Raw genomic sequence first — 22,807 nt, forward strand, 5'->3', positions numbered from 1 at the left:
GTACAGGTTTTTCTTTCAAGGCTAGGTATATTTCAAGAATTTAAAGTTAATCTTTTTGAAAATTATTCTGGGTTAAATAATATAATTATTTTAAATTAATAGTTAGAAACGCATATATATCACAATAACATATATCACAATAACGCTGAAAATAGGTCAAAATGAAATAATGAAATGTAGAGTACGGAGACGTTCCATAGATTCGTGATATCCCTACCAAATCTTCATTCAAGCATCAAAGCAAAGATATATATGTACTTAAGTTATAATTTTGTGAGTATTTTTTTTCTATAAAGGAAAAGTTTCTCAACGAATAGAGCTAGTAGAGATTACACTCTAGCTCTACATTATGTTCAAGACCTGGAAAAATCCCTTACATCAATCAATTCATCTCTACAAATGTCTATATAATTATACATGCTATTAAGGCATCATCTATAACCATAATAAATGTAAAACGGGGTCAAAATGAGATTACATTCGAGATTTTTCATTTCCGTACATATATCCGCAATGAGCGTTTATGATTTGTAACATCATTACTTATTACATCGTGATGCACCCGTTAACCTGATTTCAACACAAAAGCAATAAAATAGCCATTATTAAAAAATAACAGACCTCTTAAAGATCCCTATTGTACTCTATTGACTTTTAAGTTTTAACGCTTTTGTATTGTATGCCGTAAATATATAGATTCAAATAAAACTTCCATATTTTTTTACAATTTATATTATGGTAATAAAAAGTAAATATACGTAATGATTATTTACCGTTATATCGATTTAAAAAAATCTGCATTGATGTAACATAAAAACCTGACTAATAGTTTCGAATAAACTTGTCAGCACACATACAAGAATAAATTTTATTTATTCAAAATTTAACGCCGTATGCCATTTAATATGTGAACGGAAAAACACGTGTACCAAATTAACGAACCGTTAGAAAAGACGTTAATCTTCAACAGTTTTATTACAAACTTTCACTGAATGTCGAAAATATTAGAATTCCATAGTAATGGAAACAATTGTTTACCAAAAATATTAACAAGCATCGAAAATTTTCATCGAAACATTGTGTTCAATATAGTTAGCACCTTAGAAGTATTTTATTATGATGACATTAGAAAAGTTTTTTAAGAATACGGAATTTAATTAAAATTCTTGCATTATGAATTTAATCTGAAAGTGAAAGGAAGGAAATGTTATGGAATAGAAAACAAAACAGAGTGAGAAGTGCATTAAACTGCATTGACGAATATGTTCCGCTGAAATACTTTCTTATTCGTAATGCACTGATTATGTTCATTACTCTTGTTTTTACCTAAATTCCAATTTTAAGTGTAGATATCGTTGAGAAAAGCAGCTTTCCTTCTAGAAATCACAATTTTGTTAACAAAAAAAAAATCATGCAAATTCTTAAAAAAATGAAAACGGTACAGAATAAAAGATAGACAGTAGACACTACAATAATCTATTCTTTATACTATGTTCTTACTATACTCATATTATTAAGATGGATTACTTCGAAATATTTTGTACTTAATTTGTTTTCTTACCTTCATATTATTAAGATCGATTACTTCGAAATATTTTGTTTATAATTTTTCTAACGGGCAAATAACCTTTAGATCAAATTAAGAAAATTCTTGACACAGTTAAGTTAAATGCACGCAAATGCACCGCTAGTGAAATCTAACCATAAATAACTTTCTAATACACGTCAACCATAGACAAATTATTATATAGAATTACGCTACATGTAGAGTATTATATTATCTTTGGTCCCTTTATGGTTGAAGGTCGTCTACATATGAGGAACAATACAATTTTAATACATGCAATTCTTTGTTCTGTTCTTGATATTAATCTATACTTAATATTATGTATAAAGCTGAAGAGTTTGTTTGTTTGTTTGAACGCGCTAATCTCGGGAACTACTGGTCCGATTTGAAAAATTCTTTCGGTGTTAGATAGCCCATTTATCGAGGAAGGTTATAGGCTATATATCATCACGCTAAGAGCAATAGGAGTGGAGCAATGCGGATAAAACATACAAACAAAATCTTCAGCTTTATAATATAAAAGTATAGATAATTAATCTTTTAGAAAACCAGTCCACAATACAGACAACTAAATATTGAAGGACAAGGTCATCTCATTTTAGTCAAGGAAGCTTTTATTCACGCATATATGGCTGTTTTCTGTGTTGAACAATTATTTTAAATTATTTTTACGTGTTGTTTTTAGTGTGTGCTGCCCTTCGTAGGAATATGTTTCCTTCCTTCAGTACTTTTAACGTTGTCTTCAATAAGTCATCCAATTTACTTGCATGGAAAAAGACCTATGCCACTAGCTATAATGGCGCAACCTCATTTTGAAATACATATTTACATTTTTTGCTCTCCATGCATAAAAATGATGATTATTATCGGAGGCCAACGAGCCTATTGCTTATCATACAACTCATATGTTTACTGGAGAAATAAAAGGTCAAACTTTTGTCACACAAAAGCCACTTTGCGTAAAACTTCATAGACAATGACTAAGTAAATATAGGAAATAAAATATGTAAATATTTCAGGACAATTTTCACGCACGCGGCACGGCACGATCTGATAAAATGAACATACACTTACTATATACGTATGCAATTTGGCATTTTCTGTTTCATAATTTTTACCACAGAACATATATGTTCTGTGATTTTTACTTAGACTTCGCTTATCTCATTTTTTTAATTTTATGTAAAAACGAGTTTGGATAATATTTCTGAGTCAAGGCCACCGTGAGAACCACAGATGTTTATGGAAAAAACTTACACATACTCTTAATTTATATTGTAGACTAGACTAAAGATAGATTTTGGGAAGAGCGGAAAACATGAGCTTGAAAGCTATTATCTAGAGAAAATCTTCATTTGTTTGTTCATCTAAAGAAAACAGAGGTATTCTACCTAGGGCTGATTTTTCAATCCTTGGTTAAAACTTATTCGTCGAATAATGTGTAAAACTACCATTAAACACGTATTCTAATTGCCCGCATTTGACAGTTTACGTGACATTTTAATATTATCGTGAAATACTTTATTGGACGGATAAGTTTACTTGGTTTAATCCAAGCATTGAAAAATCGGCCATTAAACAAATAGGTAGGTAAAAAGGTGGGCAATTATTTCAAACAAAAACACAAGCCATACATTTCCTCAATAAAACAATATTTAGAATATTTTAATTGTTTTAAAATTTTCATAATTTAGAGGTATTATTATTTATACAATGAATTTACAATAAGGAAGATAATTAAAAAGGGCATCACAATAATTTTACACAAAAAAACAATGTACCTTAATGATAATTCCCATGTCAATTGAAATAAATTGTATGAGTATTTAATGATTAAATTTTACTTTATTAAACGTGTTTGAATTTTAATTAATTGAGACATGAAAAAAGAAGTTATTCTTGTTATTTATTATTTAAACTTTTTGCTGCTATTGAAATTTGAAGTATATTAAAAGTTGTTAGGTATTATTAATATTTGATAAGTTTATATTTCCCGAAAATACATAATTCTAGTATTTTTTCTTCCATCTACCTACCGCCTACCTGACAATTAATTACCATAATTTCTCTACTTTACGTAGCTACAAATATTGTTCCATTGTTTACTGTAATTTAGTACATAATACATATACATTTGTTATATAGGTATAACTTATAAGAAAACATCGATATTGATAAACAATGATCGTATCTGTAAGAAATTTGGAAGAGATGGATTATAGTCGGAACTAGCACATAGGCTTTTTATCCTCGTACCCAGAATCAAACCGCGCGCTCTAGCTAGATGAAATATTTTCGAACACACCCAAATATGTACTTCTATAGAACACCTTATAATTTTCCTCATACTAGTTTATTATATATCTTTACCGATATTACGCTACCTTATTGCATCTTGCAAGTATTCACTTATTCATAGTAACGGCTACATTTTGTAAGATTGTTGCTAATCTCGCTGCAAGTATACTCCGATGTTTCTTAACAATATTATGAAATTTTTATGTCGTACTTGGTTCCTAATTACTTGAATTTCCTCAATGCAAATAGCTTATTGTATTTAAGAAGAAAGAGTTGTTGCCCTGGCTTAAATAAACATTGATATTACTATCAAGTCAATTTAGGACGATAAGTTTATCTTAATGTAAATTATTAATGGGTTTATTTGTTGTCTACAAGTTCGACAAATAAATAACAAGGTAATTACTAATTTTATTTAGAAATATTGAAGTAATTTTAGAATTTAGATCCTAAATGCTAATTAATTTACTTTGTAGTTTACTAATAAATGGTACAAGTTACAACAACATAAATTCCTGCGATTACGATTATAAAAGGCGTTTTTTTGAATACGTAATACCTACCATCTAATAAAAAAAGACGTGTGGCACTCGGGGACTGCCGCGGTAAAGCTATTGCATAGCATGCCTTCAAGCCACACCTCCGTGTCCGTCGGAGTGGGGAGCGTGAGGTTTTTTCGTTACGGAATTTCTGGATTCGGTCCCCGCGCTCAAGGCCCGCGATAGAAGCTATGCAATAGCTTATGCTGGCCATACACCATACTTTCTATCGTCCAATCGGCATGACGCTGTAGCTTGATCCAATCTGCAGTTTGTCCATAGAGACCACACACACAACGTTTGAATTGTCCAATCGGCAGCAACGTTCAGTTGAAGCCATGGCGTCACCGGTGACAGACGACGATGTTTTAGCCGTTTTGGGCGTTTTATTCGTAAAAATGAAACAAAAAAAGGATTACATGCCGGGAAGCTTAGGAAGATTATTGTTATATATATGTACCTATTTAATGAGAAGTACCCAATGTGTTAAGTAATCTGGTACTTCATCTATCTCCCAAACAAATCTTATTCAAATCCGTAACCGTTGACATCTAAACATCCATATACTTTCATATTTATACACCAAGCGAGCGAAGCGCCTATGCTTCAGCTTGGACGAAAAATGACCAGAAAATTGACCAGACTGAAGTGACGATCGCATACCGCCATACACGGTCCAATCGACATGATCCAATCGCCATGATCAAGCCAAAAGAATCGAAATTAGATTGTTCCGTCAAGTATAACTATCATGCCAAATAATGCCAATCCACTCCCACACATGGTCAGTTCTAACTGATCCAATCGGTAGCGTCATGCCGAAGGGACGATAGGAAGTATGGTGTATGGCCAGCATTAAAAAAGGAAATATAATATTGTTCATTTTAGCGCACAAGATCATTTACATACTTTATAAATATAAACTTTTTCCAATTTTGCTTTATGTTACATGAGAAAGTAACATAACCGCAAGCAATGAGCAAATAACTGTTTGACAATCAAAAATCAAATAAATCGATGTCTTGCACCAAGTCTTGCACTATGTATAATTTTATAAATTTTTTATTACTTATAATCAAGTACCTACTTACAAAATTTAAAAAGCCTGCTTAAATTAAACCTCCTCACCTATCTTTTGATATATTACAATATGTTAATAATAGTCATTATTTTCTTAAAATTTTATGCAATTTTAAATACACCAATTTGTCCATCCTCATGTACCATTAATAACAAACACTCGAGCGCATGCGCAATTTTATCGCTACCACAGATAATATAATAATAAACAACTTTAAAACATTATTCACAATGTACTGCTCTTTTAATTTAATACAATTTCAACACGAAATAAAGATGATAATCCTCAAACAGTAATGGCAAGGATAAAGACTGCTTACATTACGATTAAATTACCGGCCTATTACGAAACTGCGGGCAAGGTCAAGGCGCATGCGCTTGCGCAAGTGCAGTGGACATCGTCCTCTTGCAGCATACCTTATTACTTTATGAAAATTATACTACACTAGTTATGCCCCTGGCTACGCCTGAACACTGTCGAAGATTGTGCTTACCGATTCAGAAACCTTCATATGCTCATGCACAACACTATAGATCATCATATGATTAAATGCACAGCTTACGATTCTATAAAGGACAAACAAATATTCATTTTAATAATCATTCTAAGTTTACAAGGGAGTAACAGTAATATTGTGAAGTATACAATGTAGAGACTACATACATCTATATACAGTGGTGGATGTTTAATTAGAAACAGGTAACACGATGAAGTAGTCATCAAGTTTATTTAACATTTGTGTATTAAAGTATTAGAGATTAAGCATTATTTCATATGTAATAGAATACCCGTTTATCTAGTTTTATAATAAATTGCTTAATTTTAATCAAACGTTAGCTTAAATTAATAAAATCAAACAACTTTAGGTGAAGTCTGATTACCGCGTATTTTCAGTCTGGACAACAAATTAGAAACAGCATGTTTCGAGTGTTCTAAAGTCAAAACCTATTAAAATGCCGTCAATATTTTTTTCATCTATAAATATTTGCACCGTTTTTTAAACATTCTATCTAAAAGTTTCTGAAAATCAATTTACTTTGCAGCAAAAATGGGTAAAAGTAAGATTCGTGACCCATCAACAAGAAAAATAATTTTAAGTTTACATTTTGACAAAAACTGGAGTTACAGGAAAATTGCAAATCATTTAAGTAGAGTGTTCGATTAAAAGATATTCAATGTTACAGTCTATTTCAATAAGCATGGTAGTTCTGATCAAGTGTCTAGAAAAGCTGGACCATGAAAAATCACTGCTCGCGAGGATAGGCAAATGATTCTTTTGGCAAAAATGGATCCATTTAAAAGCTCAAATTCTATTATAAAATTAGTTTTTTCCGAAGATGAACCACGCCACGTGTCGATGAGATCGGTTTTCGGGTGGTAAGTCGAGGCAAAATTGTTTGTGAGAGACGCCAGGAAAGAACAGCTTCTTATTAGGCAGGGAACGACGATTTGCATTTACTAAGAAATATTGTTTGAGAACAGTCCGCCAGTGAAAAAGTTTTATTTTGGGACGAAACAAATTAATTTAATCAATTCTGATGGCAAAAGATACGCGCGTCGTCCAGTTAACCATACCTTAGATAATAAATTAAAAACAGTTAAGCAAGGCGGAGGAAACATTATAGTATGGGGTTGTTTTTAGATTGTTATAATCTTTATAGACAACAACGGCTTTACAACGTCGTGGCTCAGATTGTAAGAGATTTTCACACGTTTGCAAAAACATATTTCCTAATAGAATTGGAACCTTTAAATGGATCTATCTTTGCGAAAATAATAATTTACCTATCCTCGCGAGCAGTAGTTTTTCATGGTCAAGCTTTTCTAGGCACTTAATCAGAAGTACCATGCTCTTTGAAATAAACTATAGCATTGAATATCTTTTTATCGAACACTCTAAATGATTTGCAATTTTCCTGTAACTCCAGTTTTTGTCAAAATGTAAACTTAAAATTATTTTTCTTGTTGATGGGTCACGAATCTTACTTTTACCCATTTTTGCTGCAAAGTAAATTGATTTTCAGAAACTTTTAGATAGAATGTTTAAAAAACGGTGCAAATATTTATAGATGAAAAAAATATTGACGGCATTTTAATAGGTTTTGGCTTTAGAACACTCGAAACATGCTGTTTCTAATTTGTTGTCCAGACTGAAAATACGCGGAAATCAGACTTCACCTAAAGTTGTTTGATTTTATTAATTTAAGCTAACGTTTGATTAAAATTAAGCAATTTATTATAAAACTAGATAAACGGGTGTTCTATTACATATGAAATAATGCTTAATCTCTAATACTTCAATACACTAATGTTAAATAAACTTGATGACTACTTCATCGTGTTACCTGTTTCTAATTAAACGTCCACCACTGTATATAAAACTCAAAGGTAACTGATATAGTGATCTATCAACGCACAGCCCATACCACTGGACGTATCGGTCTGAAATTTGGCATGCAGGTAGATGTTAGGACGTAGGCATCCGCTAAGAAAGGATTGAATCCTGAAATTCTTGCGGGAACGGGGAAAAACGGGGATGCACGTACAAAGTCGTGGGCGGAAGCTAGTATAATACATATATAATATCTAGTATTGATGGTTGTAAACTATAACATTAAATTTATCGACTGTTTTGTATGACTAACTAAAAATAATCACGAGAAACAGGGATGATTGAGCATGATAAAAATATGTATAAAATGTATATATAGTAGGTACCTACCTAAAATTATAGGTAGTAGGTAGGTACTTTTAATATGCTGAAATATGTAAGTACACTAATAAAGTAATTAGTAAAAAATATCTCAATTAACGCAATTTAATCTGACTTGATGATTTAATCCAGCTGAACGCTGAAATTTTCGCTATTAATTTTACTTGATTTAATCCAGAACCAGATGGCTATAATTTTTGAATCTCTCTACATCTTTGTTTTTGTATTCTTTCGCATATATATAAGACAGAAAAAAATGGGTCAAGCAGTACTTTGCGAGTAATAAAGGAAAACATTACACTCCTTTTAGAGTAATCATGCAAAAAAGTTAAATATTGTCCTTGCTTTGAGTCATTTAACGTTTTCATTAGTAATTAAATAATAAATAAAAACTTGTTTTAATTGATTGCCCATTGCTTTCTGGTGTCAAGGACAACGGGCACATTAAAATTATATATTGTATAGTATACAATACAGCTACATTTTTTGAAGTGAAACTTCTTTATCGGGGTTGGAAAAAAATTTAGTGTAACATTTTATCGTTACGCGCCATCTTTTTCTTATCCCTACCACGCGTGATTCGACGTATTTCTGTAAAGTTGCATAAATTATTCACAGACACAATCAGATATTCAGATGGTACGAGGTTGTTAGATATTGCATGAATCTTTTGAAAAATCCATACTTCATTGTCACAGTTAGTATTTTCTCAAAAATTTTATCCGTTAGAATTTTTTTCTAAAGCAATATGTTTACCTACTTCTTTATTAATAGTTGTAGAGTTGGTAGTTAGAGAAAGCGCTTATCTCACCACAAAATATTCAATTTTCGACAATGTGCCATTTTATCAATCTCGAACAATAATAAACATGCATTTATTTTATCAAGCAACTCGTTAAATATATTCAATTACTCTAACAAAAAATGTATGATCTATAATAATAGATATAATCTCATTTCAAAATTTCCACTGTAGGTACGTCAATCTTTTTTACCAACATTTAAAACGAGATAGGTCGTTTAGCATTAAGAAAAAACAAGTGTCTATCTAACATTTTAATCATTTTATTAAACCACCATGTTACGGTAAAACCGGTAAATAATTACCTACTATTGTTTGAGCTTGATTTTTTCCGTAGCGAGAGCTAATTTGCGGATGTTGCAGAGACAGCCTGCAGATGCTTCTTGTAAAATGGGATCCTTGGAACCTATTGTCTCTAAGAGAAATTGTACGACACCAGCCTGAAAGCAAAAAAAAAAAATTTTAACTAGCTGTTGCCCCCGGTTTACCCCCATCCCATTGCTTCGTTCCTATTGGTGTGATGATAAACATATTTAGCCTTCTTTGATAAATGGATTATGTAACAGTGAGTGGTGGTTTATGGGACGAGCGCGTTCAAGCAAACAAACGAACTCTTCAGCTAGCTAGGAGATGATATTTGCAATAAATTGACTTTCTTGACTGACTTGACCGCATTGTCTATAACTAAAACCACCGTACATAATCTATCAATATCAATGCATTTACTATACTTCATCTTCCTCGAAAACATTGTACAACCCTTATATCAATGCTCGAGAACATAATGAAAAATTGGTGCAGTTCTTGAGTTTATCGCGTCCAGACCACACCTGTACCAGACACACAGATGCGACGGATGACTTTGTTTTAAATTTAAAATATGTAGGTATACAAACTTGTTTTCAAATTGCATCATGTTTATTATAAAATCCTACGCCAAAATATAACGGCTAATTATCATATCAATATACATATTGTTATGCATGTGCTAATTTTAGCAACAAATGTGCATAAAAAAAATTCGAATTATACGCTTATGACAATATTTTTAAAGATGCCGGCAACTTTAGTCGAAAATATCTCTTAATAAAGAAAGCTACAATATATCCGAGTGCTATATCGGCAATCGCAATTTTAATCTCTCTTTCAACACAATCGAAGTCACGAACAAAAGCCCATACATGCAGAAAATTTCCCACATTTCTTAGCATTAACATAGAAAATCAATAACTATGATAACCTTGTCTATATGCATTGTTGAACGCCTATATCTACACTAAACTAATATAAAATATTATAAAGCTGAAAGTTTATTTGTTTGTTAAAACGCACTAATCTCAATGAACAGTGTCAGATAGCCCATTTATCGAGGTAAGCTATAGCCTATACCTATAGGCTATATATCATCACGCTAAGACCAATAAGAGCGCAGCAATGCGAGAAAAACCGTGGGCACAGCTGTAGTAGAGCCATTATATTTGACAGTTCAACAAAATTCAACAACGTAACCTTATAGTAACGACGACATAGACTAACATGATATTTCGTTTTGTTAGAACTGCACATTTGCTTAACTTTTTTCAATTACGATTACATATATATAATAATTATGGTACGTGAGGGTAGGCCTATATCTCTATTCCTCTTAAAAAAAGTTTAAAAAATAAATCTACAAAAAATACTGGTAACTAACATTGAATTTAATTAATTATGCAACGCAACTTATAAATTATTCTTGTCAGAGCAGTGCAAAATGCAAATGTTACGGGCCGTATTATTTATGACTCATATTATTTCTTTCCAAGTTTAAATTAATTTTTTGTTGCATTTGTTCTTCAATTTTTATAACAAGTCTTTGGCATTTAAATAATATGTACACTGTACTGATGACGACTCAAGTAGAGTCTTATTTTTATATAACATATGAATTATTTTTTAACTTACTGCATGCATAGTAACACAATTGATAGAATAGAAGGATAGATGGTAAAGCGCCAAAGCGGTAGCCCGATGCACGTTAGGGTCTCGTGACGTCATATAGTTGACGAGCGGGGTAATGGCGCCGCGTTTCCCAAACTCCTGGCGGTTCTGTGCCCAGTCGCAGCAGTAGGCGATGGCAACACCCAAATTGGCGCGAAGATGATCATCTGTTGTGCTCACTGAAATGGTGACAGAATGGTGAAGTTGTGAGCTATTAACATAAACGCTCAGATACCAAGCTTTTCGATTCTTTAAATTCGTATTATAGAGATTAGGAAAGTTTAAAAATTAAAATGGAGCCTTTGAAGAATCAAATCAAAGTTTGGGATTCTTAACTTTTGGGTCCTTTTATAGTCCTTATTACATTATGGAGCGAAGTTTCTCAAGTAAACAGAAAATATGAGTATTCTATGACAGAAATAGACTCTATGGAAGAATCGCAAAAAAATGTCAAGTAAAACCCAAGTAAGGATAGAAAGGTCAATAAACATGAGTGTTTGTCGCTGAACCAAGTTAAGTGACGCTAAGATCACAGTCTTTGTGTAAATATATATTTTAACGTATTTACATATACAGTAGCACCTCTATAAGTCGAATATCAAGGGAGACGCCAAAAAATTCGAGTTATAGAGTTTTCAACTTATGGAGGATTTCGACTTAGGCGGATTTTGATTCGACATAAAGAGTTTGAGGTTTATTCTTATCAATTTTGAGTTACAGAGGTAAAATAAATTAAAATTCAACTTGCAGAGGTCACAAACATGTTTTTATTTATTATAAATCAACATTATTTCAAATCATTTTAAAATAAAAAATATGGCATTAAAAAAGTCAGTATTTTTTTTTGCTTTAGATAATTTGGTTCTTCTCTAGCATTTTATAATCTATAAAGAGCAGAAAATTCTTCTTTTTCAAAGATACTGGTTTGCTTTATAAAATTTCGTAAGGTAGGTATTCAATACGGTTCTTGCCTCTTTGATGGAAACCCATGGAGCGCATGTACTATTCACGTCTTCTATGTCATCTTAATCATTAGTATCGGTTTTCTGAGCTACTGAATCGATAATTTCGTCATCAGATACTTAACGCAAACACGTGTTTCGTGAGTCATAAATTAATTATCGTATAAGTACTCCTAAAATGTTTTCTAAGAAACAATAGTGTACTGGTTGTAAAATAAAACGTTGCTATGTTCGAGATACAGAGGTCAAATTTGATTTTTCGAGTTATAGAGTGAAAATATGTACCAAAATGGCTTGGAGGGACTCGGTGATTATTTCGACTAACAGAGGGACAAAATTTCAAGTAATAGAGGTTTTCGGGTTTGAAGGGAAGGGAACAAGACATTTTTTCGAGATTTGGAGGTTTTTGACTTATCGAGGTTCGACTTAACGAGGTGCTACTGTATATGTATATTGTATAGTCAATGGAAAATACACACAAGAAACAAATATGAAATAACATAAGGAAAATAAGTCGAGTTCAGGGGTCGGTGTTAAACTGTTTGAATCAAAGGTTTCTTATCTCTCAACATGTTATTCTATAAAACTAAAATATTATGGTTCCTATACCCTGTCCATTATATTATTTGCTTTTGGACAGCGGCAATGTGATTAAGCTTTAAAATCAACGATGACATTGCCACATCTCTGTGCCACAATTTCTTGTTCAAAATAATTAAATTTTTAAATGGTAGGTACTCGGTTACTTTTTATCGTTATTTATTACTACCCTAATTGCATACTGCCAAAAAGTGCAGTCCATTACTGTACAAAATTGGTCATGATTGCAATTGATCTCAGTTTGTATTTTCCACAGTAATTAAGAATCAAAGAGCTTCACCATTAGTAATAACTAAAAGCGTAATATCGGTTAAGCAAAATTGTTATTACGTACTGCTATTATTATTCACATTAAAGACTTCCAATTCGTGACCATAACAATAACCACAAAACACTTCACACTTACCTAACTTGGAAAGTTTCGCTACGACTCCGTGGTCAGAAATAACCGCCAAGTTCTCGTGGTCTTTCGCAATTGTCGCTATTGCTGCACAAACCGCTGACAGTACATTATGATCATCCGAATCTAATAGATCCACCGTTAGTTCCAACGCCCCGACAAATGATCTCACCATTTCTCCAGAGTCAGTCGCGTTTTGAACGCAAGGGCTCAGCGCTAGAGCTGCATTCGTTTGCACTTTTTTCGAGTCATTCTTTAGTAGAGACCATATCAGTCGAACGCCGTCTAGTTCGTCAATTTCGTTCATACAACTAATGTCTTTTGCACACTCCATTAGTACCAATGGAACGTTCTCTAGCAGTGGTTTGTATGTATTATTTAAATGGTGTACTGTAAAAGTAAAATACATATTTCACCAAAAATTCATATTTCAGTTTAGAGAAATTATGAAAACGTTGTGATGTAATTACTCAATCGGTAATAAACTGCTTTGATGTGTTATGCTTCGTAAACGAAAATGAAAGAACCACATAAAAAATGATAATTTTACTACTTACTCAACATCGGTATTCCACCAGAGGATCTAATTTTTCCACGGTTAGGTGGATATTTAGCGCATTCCGCGAGCGCTCCGGCGACATTGGTCAATACTCCGTCATTTTCGTCATCTAATAGCCTGACTAGTATTGGAACAGCTCCTAGAGTGTCCAATCTCTTCACACTTGCTTCACTGTTAGCACATTTCCATAGGGCGCCAGTTACAGCCGCCATTAGAGGTTTATTGGCTCTGTTCGTGCTATCCTGGGCAGCTTCCACCAACAGTTCTAAGCCACCGGCTTCCCGAATCATGTCCCGTGTTATTGAATCACTTGCGCATTTATAAATCGCCAAACTGCAATAGGTCTTTAAAGGAAAAATAACAACATTATTATTTAAAAGTTTTCACACAATATCTCAAAAATAAATCCCAGCTAAACGAATTATGCTTTTGTGTTGTTATTGTGATTCAAATTCTTTGTTTACTCTTTTTGTAGTTATTGTAATGATTAATAGCTTTTATTTTTAAGTCTTTGTGTTTTGTAAAATATAAGTGTTAATTTTTTGTCAAAGATTCAAAATAAATACAAGAAATCAAACATGTGCCCAAAAGGTATTCGAGGTATCGACCTCAACTTTGCAAGATTTCAATCGAATGATAAACCATTTAAATTTGTCGATTATGTATTTTGTTATATCTGTTGGACTTAGCTGATGAAGCTTAACTTTAGCTCACCTTCAAATCCTTATCTTCATTAGCTAAATGTGTGATCAGATCATTCACCATCTTCTCAGTCTGTATAGCTAATTGAAAGGAAGTTTCATTCGCACACATTTGCAACAAGCCAACCGCTGGTACCGCCACATCCAAATGAATGGTCTTCAGCATCCTCCCTATCAAAGGTATCATTCCGTACTTCCTCATTGCTTCTCTGTTCCTTTGCGAGGACGACATTGACCAAAGGGCTTTGGCACCAGCCCTTGCGATATCGAGAAACTGTAGCTCGTCTTGATTGAGCTGGTCTCGTGGTGTAACTAGGTATCTGTAATGACAATTGGTCATGGTTTTGTAACGGCCATCATTTGTCACGCTCTAAGAATTATAATGAACGTAAATAATGCAAAAGTAATTGTGTGAATCGTCCTTAACATATATGTAAGATTTTAATAACAATTTGAATATTTAGAACATGTACTTAAATATTTTATGTAAGTATTATTCTAAATGCTTATTTCGTTAATATACATCTACAGGATGTCCCACCATCCATCCAGTATTTTTTACGTACTCAACGTATGCAAATCTGTTATTACACCGACGGAGGGACATCCTGTCAGTTTATCTGAATACCAACTTCTCTTTTATATCCAACAAGTCGATCAACTTCGGCAGTCCGCCGTATTTTCTGCAAAACTTTCTGCTTTTTCGAATCCTTCCCAAATTAGCTATAGTTTCTGCAGCTAGTATTTGTACATCTCTCGCTGGGTCAGATAGGAGGCCAACTAGTAAAGGTATTGCACCTAGATCAGTGACTTTCTTCCTTATTTCTATATTTGGTGTTATGTCTTTTAGAACAGCCAGTCCACCCAAAATGCAACACAAGTCTCGCGTTTCCAGAAGATTTACTAATAATTCTAGTCCGCCTATTTCTTGAATGGCTCGCTGGTTCACTTCTATTGTTAAGTCATGGTCTTTAAGGCAAGATAGTGCTACCATAGTTGCTGTTTGATTGCCCGCTTTCATATACTTTACGAGCTTTTGTATATGCCAGTATTCTGGTGGTATTTCGGAAGATTTGATTAGATCTGCCCAGTTGTCTTCAGAAGACGATGTTGATGAGGCTGATGATGCTGAGGTATCAGACCCTTCAGTAACCATAACAATACGTGGAAGACCCACAGTATCCTGGCCACCATCAGCACTGAATGTCGATACATTATCACCCTCCATTATATTTTAAATAAAATAAATAAAAACAATGTCTAAACACTAAATAGAAATCCGATTGTGATTGATAATAAACTTGTTCCGAAATGCAAACCTTGCTTTATCAATACGGTTGCTAGGTAACCGCAAAATTATTTTTAAAATCCACTTTTTGCAACAGACTAAAAATATAACACTGTTAAAGACACGTTAAAGATAAAAATAAAATAAATAATAAATATTTCAGGAGAAAATTATCCTGAAATATATATACATATATACACGGTATATATATACACGGCACGATCTGATCCCATACTAAGCTTTCGCTTGTGTTATGGAAACTAGATGACTGATAAACATACATATATAATTTTAAATAAATACATAATATAGATAATTAAGACCCAGACACAGAGCAAAGATCTATGTTCATCACACAAATATTTGCCCCGGGTGGGAACCGAACCCACGACCTCTGGCTTGGAATGCAGAGCCACTACCAACCAAGTCAACCGGTCAGTCAAAGATATTTAATTATTTTTAATCTGTTAAATTCGAGTCGAAAATTTGCAGCAAGAACGAATGCATCTCTCATAACCCTAAAATTACGTTTCAATATCAAAGAACTTTTCAGTTTTCAATTATTTATGCAGATACAATATTTTCTAATACGCAGCTACATTAAGAGCAAAAGAAATAGACCTAATTACAAATCAATTACTTTGTCGCTCATTATAATTTTTTTTCTTCTAAATTAGTATGTAGATAGTGTAATTAATTACAATTTAAAGTCAATGTAAAGTGCATAAAAACTGATACCCTTTAATTGCATCCTTTACATAGTATAGCTTAACATTGTATGGTGCTATAAAATGAATTGAAGCTATAAAGTTTTATTCTCTTTAATTACAGTTTCGTCGTAGCGTAAAAGATGTCCTGAAACCTGAACACAATGACCACTTCCTGTTAAGATGGCTTAGAGGTAAGCGTATTAATCCTCTTTACTTTTTTTCTTATAAATATTTAAAGAAATAAATAATTATACAAAATATACGTTATTGACTTGTTATTGAATACCACAAATGACGAATCAAATTGACGAATATACAATACATCTTTTTCATCAAAATAAATAAGAGCCTATATCTATAACATAAAAAATAGTGACTCCATTAAATGATATTGTGATGATATCTACTCAATTTATAAACAAACATCCAAATGCTTATTGGCTTCGTAAGAATGAGTCAATATTATTTAAAATTCAAACAGTGTTATCAATTAACGACTGGACTATGTCGACCATTAGTTACTACATACTTCCTAGTCATCTTTATTCTTATCACTTGCAAATAGTATGAGACTTTAGAGCATAGACAGCAACCCGTGCTATACATAAATCTAATAATTTTAAAACCATATTTAAGAAGTCTTAAACATTAAATTGCGTACATAATATTATATCTATATACTAACCTACTCGTAAATTTTTCTGAGTCAAATTACACACAATGTAAATATAATGTTGAGCATTTGAGTACCATTATCATATTACTTGTAGATTCAACTGCACCAAACTGGAATGAATAAGAATAGTCGAATGAATTTTAAAACAATCCAAAATGCGAAACGTTTTATAAATAAGTTTAGTATTTACAATTTACCTACTCTTATTATATCAAAAGACTTGCTCTAAGTCAAAAGATAACGCATGATATTTTAAATATAAAATAAAGCAGCAAAATACAGCATAGCAGCGATTTATTGATATGCCAAATTTATTTATAATCCGATTACCTTCCGATTACATTAAAGAATTAAAAATGATAAACATTTGCAACGTAATATGTTTTTAATATTTAATATGTTATAACTTACAGCTAAGAATTGATTTGCGCAAATCTGAGATAACATTTGAAAACACATGTAAAAGTTCATTGCCAATGTTGATTATTGTAAACAATATTATGTAGTTACTTTGACCTGAATAGCGATTCACGCATCACTAATACAAACATATATTATCATTGCAATATGAAATATTGAATTGTAAAGTATTAGCTAGTTTGCTTCAATTTTAACATATAAAATCATACCTATCATATTTTCTGTTTCTGCCATTTATGTGAGAATAAAATATATAGGTAGAGCGGCTCGCATGTGAACATCCATTTTCTGTCATTAAAATATAATCCATACAACTAGATAATTTGTTGTATTAGTTGAACTAAATAAGTAAATGTATGTTTATCTATTACATACCTTTATCAATGTTAATGCAAATAGCAAGTGTAATAACCTTATATGTATACATATTGTATTTGTCATAACAAAAGTTACATAACATATTTTTCTAAATTATTTTTTATTTATATGTTTGTCTATTACATAATTGAAATCATAGTTAATGCGAATAACAAGTGCAATAACCTTATATTCTATTTATCATTTATCAGTAAACATGTTTTTGTATTTTTTTTTGTTACAGCAAGACAATGGGACCCTGAAGCAGCGGAGAAAATGCTAAGAGACGTAAGTTATTTATAAATGTATACAATCGGTGCAAATACTAGTTTAAGATAAAAAATTCCTCATCGATAGAGCTTTCAAAATAATGTTTTTTTTCAGTCAATGAAATGGCGGGAAAAGTGGGGCATAGACACAACACTAAACTCTTGGCAGGCACCAGAAGTTTTGGTAAAACATTTCCCCAGCGGCAGCACGGGATTCGATAAGGAAGGATCTCCAAGTATGATTAATTTTTGTAATAATAAATTCCTGATCGAAAGTTTTTATAATAAAAAAAAAACGTTTTTGTATATTTTTTGCCGAAACTCCATCTCAATCGTAGATTTGAAGCATTTTCCTTGCGTACACGTAATGCTTTTCCAAAAAAGGCTTTTAAATGAAATAAATTTCCAGTTATTATCGTGCCCTTCGTCGGTTTGGACGCATGGGGAATGTTACATTCTGTTACGAGGACAGATCTTATAAGGATGATTCTGCGACATTTGGAACATTATTTGGCTCTCGGTAGAAAACAGGCTTTGACACATGGCCCTGCTGCCTTGAAGGTATGTTTAAAAAATTAGCTATTCATCCAAAACTGTTGGCTATTGATGCAGAGAATAAAGTGTAGGATCTTGTTTCTGCTATAGTATATTAGTAAGTAATCTTTTATGAATATAACGTAAGGACATCGTAAGTAAAGTAAAACCAGTAAAACGAAGTTGGGGAAAAATTGTTACCACCTATAAGACAACAAAATTAAAACTAACACTTTGCCCATAACGTAAGAGGCGACACAATTTAAATACAAAACGTAAAAAACACTTGTCTCTGGTTCGAAATATTCTATCGCTAAAAAAATATTCTCTTTTTTTGTAGGTGACAGTAATATTCGATCTGGAAGGCTTCAACATCAGACAGTACGCATGGAAACCAGCCGCTGAAATGGTGTTCACTTTACTGCAGATCTATGAAGCCAACTACCCTGAGATATTAAAGGCCTGCTTCTTAATAAATGGTAATATTATTTGTATGTCATATAACAAAAATTCTATTTAAAATATTCAGTAGCATTTATTTATTTAACAATTTAATATACCACACCAAGTAATATATTTTACAATTATACAAAGACGATTAATATGGTAGGTACATTAGGCTGCCTTATCGCTTACTAGCGATCTCTTCCAGGCTGCCCAAGGTAAGGGATAAAGAAGAAATATATGTAACGCGGGTGGCTGATATAATACATAAAATAATAATATAGATCATAGAAGATAGAATACATAAAATACAAAAATGAATAATAGGAAAGGATAAAATACATTATATTAAATAGAAGGATATGCTAAATTGGAGAGGTGCTTATATAAAAGAGATTTAAAAGATTTTATAGAAGAAGCTCGTCTAACATCCACAGCATCGAGAATGCTTAAGTAGCATTTTTGCTACTTAAGCATTCTCGATTGTGATATTTTCATTCTTATTAAGAAATTATATTGCACGCCTCATAAGCGAAGCGTTGAGGTGGGTACTACTGTCACTTCGCGCAAAACATCTGATTTTTCAAACTTAAAATGTCTTTATGTATCATACATTGCACTTGTAAGATAATACATACACACACATATTAAGAAAAAACACTATTTTTAACGTTCATGATATTTTTGATGTCATTTTTGTTATTTAAACTAGTTAAAAAACAGTTTAAAAAAGTTCTGTCTTGGACGTCCGTGTGTCTGTATGTGCGGATCCTTTTTCTTGTTAACACGATAGCGACCGAAATACTTTACTAATCGAGTCTTTTTTTTTCTCTTACGCTTGAGTATGCTCAGGAATAGAACCCTTTCATTTTTCAGGGTCTGATTCGATGTGGTTTAATTGTTATTAAATAAACAAAAATAATAATTAATAAATATTTATTAACCCATTGACCACCGTAAGGCCCGATCGGGGCGCGACACAATAGATTTTCTATTGTGTCTGTGATTCCGAGGACTGATGGATTAAAAAAAAATTATGAGGCGTGCACTTTTGGATTTTCCAAATTATTGGAAACTTTATTCACTGCTCATATTATTTGTATTATTTGAGAATTTTACCATTCTTATGAAAAAATATATTGAGCAAATGTAAGTATCTATTTCATTATACATTACTAGCTTTCCGCCTGCGGCTTCGCCCGCGTTTTCAAAAAAAACCCGCATACTTCCCGTTCCCGTGGGATTTCCGGGATAAAACCTAGCCTATGTCACTCAGAAATGATGTAGCTTTCCAACAGTGAAAGAATTTTTCAAATCTGCCAAGTAGTTACGGAGCCTATTCAATTCATACAAACAAACAAACAAAAAATCAAACCTTTCCTCTTTATAATATTTGTATAGATTATATGGTCTACTCTCAAAGAAAAAAAAATTGATATCGATTACTAATTATTATACATGGTCGCTATATTTATGAGCTAGAACTCGGACTATAATTTCCTCAGGTTACTACTAATACTTAGTTTTATTAATACTTAATTGTTTATCAAAGATAAGACACCTAATTACATATTTCATAACATTTAATTATCTGGCATTGGAAAGAGAATGTTCTATAATCGTTTACGTGAAAAATAATAAAGATTACGTACCTATTCGTTATGTTCATGGTTAATCCCCCATGATTTTCTTGTAAATATACAAAAAAGAATGAATAATAATTATGCATTGTGTTGCAAAATTAAGTTTAATATTACACGATGTACTTTTAGCTACCTACATAATAAAAGGTTTTAATGAAACCTTATACAGTATATTATCTTTTATAAAGAGCTATTTTTCTCGAGGTTGAATGAGATTATATTATGCAAAAATTTATTATTAATTATATTATAATTGTGCTAAAAATTAATATTCTTTTTCAGCGCCAAAAGTATTTTCCCTCGCATTTTCCGTTGTCAAGAAGTTCATGCACGAATACACAATATCGAAAATTCGGATATTCGGCACAGATCCTAAAAAGTACCAACCACAGATACTCGCGCTCATAGACAAGGAATTCCTTCCCGTGCACTATGGCGGCTCTATGGTTGACGAAAATGGCGACCCTAAATGTAGTTCCTTGGTAAGTTTGGTTTTTTGACGATCTAAGTATTATGTTTCCTTGATGCATATTACTTTTTTATTGGAAAAAATCCCTGAAATTCACTAAAGCCCATGAAATGCATTCTAAGAACAGAACTTCTACGTGTTAGGTAAACTTGCCTATACACGTCTATTATGCTACTTTTTGAACAAAAAGGTTCAATCTTAATGAGATCTCATTTTCCGATTATACACAGATAATATTGTAATGTTATGTAATTTATTTCTAAACATTTATTATGCTACATTTTTCATTTTCATAAAATATAATCAACAGGAAGTAATGTACTTGATTACAGGTCATTATAGATAATTTCCTTGTGACAGTATGATTGAGTAAAAATTATATTGCAAAATATACTGTACTTATACTAATAAATTACGAATTGCGAATAACTTTTTTCTACTTCTATATGTACTAATATTGAAAAGCAGAAGAGTTTGTATGTTTGTTTGAACGCGCTAATCTCTGGAACTACTGGTCCGATTTGAAAAATTCTTTCGGTGTTATTTATCGGGGAAGGCTATATGCCATATACCATCACGCTACAACCATTAGGAGTGGAGCCACGGGGGTGAAACCGTGCGGAGCAGCTAGTCTGTAATATATATAACTATATAATATCTATTTTATACCTCGTATATGTCGTAGACAATTTGTATAATTTCGTCCTTTACAAACGGAGTCGTCAGTTTACAAACACTCGGCATTTTGTATTATACCGAGAATTTGGAATTGAATAGATTCGTGTTATTTTAAAACTAAAACATAAAAGCCGGCTTTCAATAGTCTCCGTGTGGATTTGGATAAGGAATTAATAAAAATTACTTTTACAGGTAAAACCAGGGGGTAAAGTACCAAAATCATATTATTCCCGTAACATCCAGGAAGAAGACTCAGAGCATTACACACGAGTGACTGTAAAGACTGGAGAGAAGCACGTCGTTGATTTATTATGTCCCGATAGCGAGAGTGTACTAAAGTAAGTACATATTTCATTCTTATTTATGATACAAATTGCAGAAAAATTTACATAAATATTATACGAAGAAAAATAACAAAAAATTGTTGTACGCTTTCAAATATATCGCCAAATTCAAATTAACAACGGTTAAAGTGATATCGATTTATTAATACTGTGGGAATGCAATAGAACAAGTTTTGGGCACTATCTAAATTCGATTGTATAGAATAAGTATACCTAACGTATGTGCTCGTCTTTTAAGCAGATATAATATTATGTAGATTTATTGCGTGCGTTGCGTTCTTTACGTAGTTATTAGGATATTTGCCAGTATAGGTTGCAAGTTATTGTATCTAGTACATGTGTACTAAAATGTTTCAGGAATATAGAAAAATTTAAACTTACTCATTCCTTAAAAATATTTATTTTCAGATGGGACGTAGGCGTCGAAAACCACGATATAAAGTTCCTAATAAAGAAACGTGATGCAGAAGGCAATGAGAGCATTGTTCATGGGCCAAGGAAACTCTCTGAAGGACCCGCTGATGTTGGCGTTATGCCTGTTACGGGGCCTGCTACTTGTATGTATTTATTTATTTAGAAAAAAAATACAAAAAATCGACTAATAGTGATGTAATAAATAAATTTAAAAAGTCCATCAAAAATGATACATATTAAATGATACATACTTAATAAAATAAAGGTTAATTTCAAACCAAATATGCTCTAGTCTCGAATAAAAAAGTCTGTGCAAAAATAACAGTCACATTGAGGTAGGACTTCTACTTTTCTATCTA

General features: G+C 32.2%; 2 protein-coding genes across 3 annotated transcripts in view; one reads left to right on the forward strand and one right to left on the reverse strand.

Moving 5' to 3' along the window:
• The window catches only part of LOC149906099 (SEC14-like protein 2), a 37,439-nt gene that overhangs the window by 13,793 nt on the left and 839 nt on the right, over nt 1–22,807 (forward strand). For both annotated transcript variants that reach the window (XM_090105789.1, XM_090105788.1), the window contains exons 2-9: nt 16,322–16,391; nt 17,898–17,941; nt 18,038–18,158; nt 18,332–18,483; nt 18,797–18,935; nt 20,826–21,025; nt 21,883–22,028; nt 22,443–22,591. In XM_090105789.1, coding sequence (XP_089961915.1) covers nt 16,322–16,391; nt 17,898–17,941; nt 18,038–18,158; nt 18,332–18,483; nt 18,797–18,935; nt 20,826–21,025; nt 21,883–22,028; nt 22,443–22,591 — 1,021 coding nt within the window. The remainder of the gene's footprint in view (nt 1–16,321; nt 16,392–17,897; nt 17,942–18,037; nt 18,159–18,331; nt 18,484–18,796; nt 18,936–20,825; nt 21,026–21,882; nt 22,029–22,442; nt 22,592–22,807) is intronic.
• Nucleotides 9,280–15,430, reverse strand: gudu (Armadillo repeat-containing protein gudu). The gene is made up of 6 exons (XM_090105787.1): nt 14,835–15,430; nt 14,216–14,522; nt 13,500–13,845; nt 12,949–13,332; nt 10,945–11,159; nt 9,280–9,440 (listed from the first exon to the last, which is right to left on the reverse strand). Exons 1-6 carry the CDS (start codon nt 15,428–15,430, stop codon nt 9,309–9,311), a joined length of 1,980 nt encoding a protein of 659 aa, XP_089961913.1. The 3' UTR covers nt 9,280–9,308.

The sequence above is a fragment of the Colias eurytheme genome, chromosome 9 (assembly GCF_061535395.1).
Source record: "Colias eurytheme isolate Ceu_HAF_F1 chromosome 9, ilColEury1 Martin Lab GWU primary, whole genome shotgun sequence".
Taxonomy (NCBI): domain Eukaryota; kingdom Metazoa; phylum Arthropoda; class Insecta; order Lepidoptera; family Pieridae; genus Colias; species Colias eurytheme.